Raw genomic sequence first — 3,092 nt, forward strand, 5'->3', positions numbered from 1 at the left:
GGGCTAATACTTCTGTTCCAAATCATGCCCTCTGTCTGGACAGAACACATCACAGTTGGATACTTTGGAAAACCTTTCCTTTCATTACATATTAAAACAGCAGTGTGTCATAACCTAATAGGCCTTATTGTGTGCAATGCCTTTAGGATTTTCAAGTACTTGTGGGACACATCAACAACTTACATAGTTAACATTTCAATTACTTAAATTGTGGGTTTATGCCTATATATTGCCTATCTCTACATTATCTTGGCCTCACTGGAACCTGGCTGTAGTAACTGAAGACTGACAATGAGTTTGACTGCTTTTCTAAACCAGGGGTAGAAAAGGGCATAGATCAGAGGATTTAAACTGGAGTTACAATAGAACAGCCACCTTTGAGCTGATGAATCTACACCCCCTGTTGTCTCTTGTCCTGCAATAGAAGGAAAGTAGTATGGACAGAGACAAAGTATAAACACAAGAAGTGTAATACCAAGAGTTCTGGCAGCCCTCATCTCAGATTTCTTTACAGTAACAATGTTTGATTTGACAGTTGAAATTTGAGACCGCATGACACGTGCCTGTGACACAGCCACCACAAACACTCTCGAATAGAGAACTATGATCACAGTAACAGGGCCGAAAAAGGTGAGAAGAAAGTCTACTGTCCCTGAAATGGAGTTTATGATAATTACACATTCTTGATAGCAGGAATTAAAAATATACATATGTGATAATTGGTCTTTCAGTATTATAACGTTGTAGTTAACAGAACAGAACCAACACAGAGACACACTGATTTTAACTCTGCTTTGTGTTATCATGGAAGAATAGTGCAGAGGGTGACAAATAGCCACATAGCGGTCCACTGATATGAGCACCATGTTCCCAACAGAGGCAGAGGTGAGGGTGAAGATCACCAGGTGCAAAAGAGCACATGCAATTTTACCCAGAAACCAGCAGGACTGCAGGAGGATGATTCCAGTTGGCATCACTACAAGCCCCACGAGCAAGTCAGACACAGCCAGGGAGAGGAGGATGAGATTGGTGGGAGTGTGGAGCTGCCTTGAGAGGGGGATTATCATTAGTGCCTCATATTCGGTGCAAACAAGTTTAGATCTCAGCCATTGTGAGAATACATATTGAAAGAATACTGAAAGTGAAATTTTACTTTTAAAGACATAGCAATATGAAAACCAAACTCTACACAGCCTACATGTCAAATAAAGCTCATAATATCAATTATTTGATATTAGAACTAATTTCTACAGCAGATTTGAGGTATCATGAAACAGGCGTTTATCATGATTACTGCTATTGTGACACATTTATAAAGAGAATGACACTTTCATTTACAACTGAAAGTGATTAGTCTCTGGCCTGTCTTAGCTTTTTTTTAAAAAGCATATTCAAAAACCTTGTATAGCTGGTGGGTGGAAAGTCACTCTTGTTATCATATAACAGCATAGCATAAACAAAGCTTCAGTAAGTTAAACTCATACACACTATTAGATATTATATTTCAAGAAACAACTCTGTACCTGAAGTGGGAGATGGAGATGACAACCAACAAGTTGAGTATCACAGTGAGCAGAGTGATAAAGTACAGCAGTATATTGTTGAGCATTTCACTGGGAGTAACAGACAATGACAAGCAGGAGGTGTTGAGGGTAGGGATACAGAGGTCAGCTGCTTCCAGTGTCTCCACCATCATCACAGATAGTGATGAGCTGAGGTCTAGCAGCCCTCTGATTATCCTTTTCTTAAGATGAGGAATTTATTTCTTTTCTTTTCCATGTCCGTCACATTTCCAGTGGCCCTCCTTCGCTCCTCCTCCTGTTCCTCTCAAGGACAATTCCTCCTATTTGAAATCCGTGTTTAATGAAAATTAAAACTGAGTGAAATACTGAGAAATAGCTTATGGTTTTGGAGATTTGGTGTATAGTTTTGCTTTTTGAGTGAAAGGTTTCAAAATCGTGTGACATGTGAAGACTTTGTGTGTAAGCAGTAATTCTGGCTAATTTGGCAGATTAAACCTGTGCTCATGTTGAGATTGAGTGGAGCTATGCTGGTGTAACCAGGTTGAAATTATATTTTCTTTTTTTTATTAAAACTTCACCAAATCCCGATAAATATTGAAGAATATGTGTTTTACTAAACACATGTTTAGTATGTTTTTAGAGTATATTCAAACTGAAATGTTAATACCTGTATTGTCTATTTAAGAGGTCTAAGTTTTACGACGTCAATGCTGCGCCTCTCTCAGTCCACGCTTTGCTTGCTGAGAGGATGTAAGGACCTTTTTGTTGGTCGTCTTTAGGAATTTATTTCGTTTGTAAGCTGAACGCAGGTGGCGGAAAACAAATCCCCAGGTTCATTATGAGGTCTATAAAGAGAGACTTCGCATTTATAATTTAGAACTGAGAAATGCAAGGCGGTCCTTCTTATCTCACATCATCACCAAAAACAATAATAATGTGCGTGCCCTGTTTGCTATTGTCGACAGGCTAACCAACCCTCCTGTGCCTGTAGCCTGAACTTCTATCCACCAGGGCCTGCAATGAATTTGCCTCCTTCTTCACAGACAAAATTCATACAATCAGACAAGAATCAGTGCCTCCATGTCAATAACAGGATATGCTGTGTCCACTTAAAAACAATTCATATAGCATGAGACAATTTGATTCTATTAACCATAAAAACCTGGAGGACATAATACAACATCTGAAATCCTCCTCATGATGCCTTGATATTCTGCCAACATTTTTTTTCTAAAATGTTTCTAAATGCATGGCCTCAGATCTACTACAAATTGTCACCATGTCTCTTCTCAGGTTTTTTCCTACAGGCCCTGAAAATTACAGTCATTAGGCCACACTTAAAAAAGAGCAATCTAGTCTAGACAGTTCACTAATAAGAAATTATAGGCCTCTATCAAATCTCCCATTTTAAAGTAAAATCATTGAAAAAGCTGTTTTTCAACAGCTTAGTGCTTTGTTGGCACTAAATAACTGTTTTGATGTCTTCCAATCAGGATATCGACCACACCACAGCACTGAGACGGCTCTTGTTAAGGTCTTCAATGACATCCATTTAAACACTGAAACACT

At 38.7% G+C, this 3,092-nt stretch overlaps 1 protein-coding gene across 1 annotated transcript; it reads right to left on the reverse strand.

Annotated features, from left to right (window-relative positions):
• Positions 1-239: 239 nt before the first annotated feature.
• On the reverse strand, positions 240-1,693 carry LOC123971259 (trace amine-associated receptor 13c-like). Its single transcript, XM_046049976.1, has 2 exons — positions 1,524-1,693; positions 240-1,047 (listed from the first exon to the last, which is right to left on the reverse strand). The coding sequence occupies exons 1-2, from the start codon at positions 1,691-1,693 to the stop codon at positions 240-242; spliced, it is 978 nt and encodes a 325-aa protein (XP_045905932.1).
• Positions 1,694-3,092: the final 1,399 nt, after the last annotated feature.

Source organism: Micropterus dolomieu, linkage group LG05 (genome assembly GCF_021292245.1).
Source record: "Micropterus dolomieu isolate WLL.071019.BEF.003 ecotype Adirondacks linkage group LG05, ASM2129224v1, whole genome shotgun sequence".
Taxonomy (NCBI): domain Eukaryota; kingdom Metazoa; phylum Chordata; class Actinopteri; order Centrarchiformes; family Centrarchidae; genus Micropterus; species Micropterus dolomieu.